We start from the raw sequence: 3,502 nt of genomic DNA, 5'->3' as shown, positions 1-3,502 counted from the left end.
GTTTCTGATGCAGAGAAAAGCACTTACCCTACACACTGTACTTGGGAGCCCTTTGTAAGTACCCGAGCGCACAGTGTGGCACCCAGTTTGCGCTCTGCAGCTGTATAGACTGTGTTCAGTGGCCCCACGGCTAAACTGGTTTTATAACAGAAGGGGAGACTGAGAGACTGATTACAGGGTACACAGTGGAGAGTGGGCTACACCGTGCTGTTTTAAACACCTACAGAACCTGGAAATTAAACTTTTTTTTTTTTTTTTTTTTTTTTTTTTTTTACGCATCTAGCCTTCTGAGGCTACGCTGGACTGAAGTGTTGTCGAGTTCACTGCGCATCTCAGGAGTGAATTATTTCTTGCACTGGTTTTACTCGGCGCAAACTGTGAAGAGGGGGAGAAAAGAGCTGAGTTTGCTTTATAGTGAATCAGAGGACCAAGGAGAGAGGGAGAGAAAAGCAAGTACACTGCTCTCCCTCTGTGTGCATAACTGGGCAGCATGGTGCAGAAAATGAGCCACACAGAGAGCACCACCGAGGCGCTGTCCTTTTTCGCCGGGGATTCGAGCTCCGACTCCGGGGCATGCATGGATCTCGAAACGGCAGCTTCGCCTCTCTCCCCGGGCTCTACTGCTTCTTCGACCCGCCGGCGACAAGTTGGGAGACAATCCGGCATGGTGTAAAACTCCCAGCGGCCACATCAAGAGACCCATGAACGCATTCATGGTGTGGTCCCAGATAGAGAGGAGAAAGATCATGGAGCAGTCTCCGGACATGCACAACGCTGAGATCTCAAAAAGGCTGGGGAAGCGGTGGAAGCTGCTCAGAGACAGCGACAAGATCCCCTTCATCAGAGAGGCGGAGCGGCTCAGACTCAAGCACATGGCGGACTATCCCGACTACAAGTACCGGCCAAGAAAGAAGGTAAAATCGAGCGCATCCAAGCCCAGCGCAGACAAGGGAGAAAAACTTAACAGTAGCTCTAATAACACCAGCACTAAGACATCCTCATCTTCGAGGAAGAACGGATCCAAATCACCCAGCAGCAGCAAACCCCACAAATCACTTTTCGGGAGCAGCAGCAATAGCACCAAAGCATCACTGTTTGCCTCTGAGAACCCAGCAGAGCACCACCCCAACTCTCTCTACAAGTCCAAGTCTATCTCCTCAGTAGCCAAGCAAATACCGGAAGGCAAGAAGCCCAGGCGAGTATACGTCTTGGGGAGCAGCGGGGGCCAGCTTGAGCGTCAGCCCGGCGTCCTCCGTCGTGGTCCCCGCCAGCCCGACGCTCAGCAGCTCGGCGGACTCCAGCGACCCGCTCAGCCTGTATGAGGACGCGGCCAGCGGCAGAGAGGAGGGTGCCGACTCCCCCGGCAGCAGCGGCAGCTTGGGCGGGTCTTCGGAGCGCCACGGTGGACACACATACAGCAGTCGGCGGGCTTCCTCACCTACCCCCTCCGGCTCTCCCTCCTCTGCCTCGTCCCAGTCCTCTTCGTCTTCGGAGGATGAAGAGTTTGAGGACGACTTGCTCGACATTAACCCAAGCCCTAGCTTTGATAGCATGTCACTGGGGAGCTTTGGCTCCTCGGTGCTGGACAGGGACTGGGATTTGAACTTTGAGTCCGGTTCCGGAGGGTCCCACTTCGAATTCCCCGACTACTGCACACCAGAAGTCAGCGAGATGATCTCCGGAGATTGGCTGGAGTCCACCATTTCCAACCTGGTGTTCACGTACTGAGAAAAGCAAGAAACGTCAGGTAATATCCTGCCAGCAAAAATAATAATAAAACGAGACCACAAACAGAAACAGGGACTCCTGCCTCAGTGGGCGCAATAGTTTGTGTTATAGGTTAACTACATCAGACTATTAAAACCCCACTGAAACTAGTCCCCGTCCCTTCTTGCCCAAAGAGGCAAGAGCTGCAAATCCTTGGAGAGCTAAACTTTAAAGCGAATAACTGCTTTTTGTAGGTTACTTTTCTTTGGATGCGTCGACTGTGGGACTTAGTACAAACACGAAAGTGAAGGGAGTGGAAAAAAAAATGAGAAGAGAAATGGAAGAGACTGAAACGCTCAGTCCTGGACTGTTTTGAACTGAACAACTTTACTGTGATTGATTTGCACGTCATGCGGTCCGCCGTTCACTTAATCAATGTTGTTGGCGATTTAACAAAAGAGAGAGGGAGGAAAAAAAGACATTTCACAACTTTTTACCAATCGCCAGGTGAACTTCACCACTAAAAAGGTACAGAAATGGGACTGCCGTGCGACATTTTTGTTGTGGTGTGTCACTAAGAGGGATTTTTTTTTTTTTTTAAAGTGAAACCAAGGTGGGTTGGAGTTTTTTTAAGTCGACTATTTTCTCAAAAGGAAAAAAAAAAAAAGCAAACAAAAAACAAAAACAGACAAAAAAAAAAAAAAAAGGTTAAGCATGATAGCCTACTTTGTTCCTATCTTGTGCTGAGATTTTCTGTGAGACTGTCGAGCAGTTTAAAAACTAGTATTAGGGTTATTTAAATGGATAGGTGGCGCTCGCTTCGGTTCTTCTCTTTAAAAGAAAGGAAAAAAAAAACGGACATTGAAATAATCACCAGCTGTTGTAATTTTTCAGACTTCAGGATTCAAACGCAACTTCAAATCTGTGCTGAACTTTATACACATGTTCTCTGTGATTCAGGACCAAAATTGTTTAATGTTGATTTCAGATTTTAACTATAGAGATCCTCACCGATTTTCTATTTTTTTCCTTCTTCCATCCTCCGAGCTTTGTTTTGTACATGTATTCAGATGCCATTTTATATGGGATGTTGTATTTATATACTGGGCCAAGACATTTTTGACTTGATAAGTTTTTTTTAATTTCTTGTATACATGATGTAGTCCTCTATTTTGTTTTTTCACGGTTGTTTGTCAGTATGTCTGTGTCTGTCACATTTCCTTCTCAGGCGAAGGGCTAGAGTTTTACAAACACACAACTTTTGATTTCTTTTTTTATATTTAAATGTACACACTTTTGGACACTTAAAAGAGAGGAAACAGTTTGATTATTTTCTCAGTGTATTTTTGTACAAAATCTATATAGAAAGTGGGGGAGTCAACAATCGGTGTGTGTAGCCTACTAATACAGCTGTATTGGATTTTCTAATTTTTAATACCCCGGCAGGCTGGTTTTCATGCTGCCTTCAAGTGCTTACAGTAAACTCGTGTGCTTATAAGCCTTTGTTGCCTGTCCAAACGCTTTTTGTAAAAAAGAAAAAACTAAAAAGAAAAAACAGGCAGCAGAACAGACCTTATGACACCGTGGTGCCAATTGTTTGATTTTACAAATCAAAGGCACCAATCTACATTTAGCTACAGATGAAGCAGAGGAGCCTTTATGTATCAGGTGGTTAATTCACGGTTTACTTCACTAAACAGGCAAACTTAGCGTAACTTAGCGTAACTTCTACCAGCACATACAGATATACAGATAAGACTTCTTTGACAGCCAGTCCCTATATATATATATATAT

General features: G+C 45.5%; 1 protein-coding gene across 1 annotated transcript; it reads left to right on the top strand.

Moving 5' to 3' along the window:
• Positions 1–290: 290 nt before the first annotated feature.
• On the top strand, positions 291–2,562 carry sox4b (SRY-box transcription factor 4b). Its single transcript, XM_030750904.1, is given in 3 exon segments — positions 291–634; positions 636–1,232; positions 1,234–2,562. Coding segments are annotated over 3 exon segments (1,236 nt in total). The 5' UTR covers positions 291–490; the 3' UTR covers positions 1,729–2,562.
• Positions 2,563–3,502: the final 940 nt, after the last annotated feature.

Source organism: Archocentrus centrarchus, chromosome 16 (genome assembly GCF_007364275.1).
Source record: "Archocentrus centrarchus isolate MPI-CPG fArcCen1 chromosome 16, fArcCen1, whole genome shotgun sequence".
In the NCBI taxonomy this organism is placed as follows: domain Eukaryota; kingdom Metazoa; phylum Chordata; class Actinopteri; order Cichliformes; family Cichlidae; genus Archocentrus; species Archocentrus centrarchus.
This window is presented reverse-complemented; position numbering and strand designations above follow the sequence as displayed.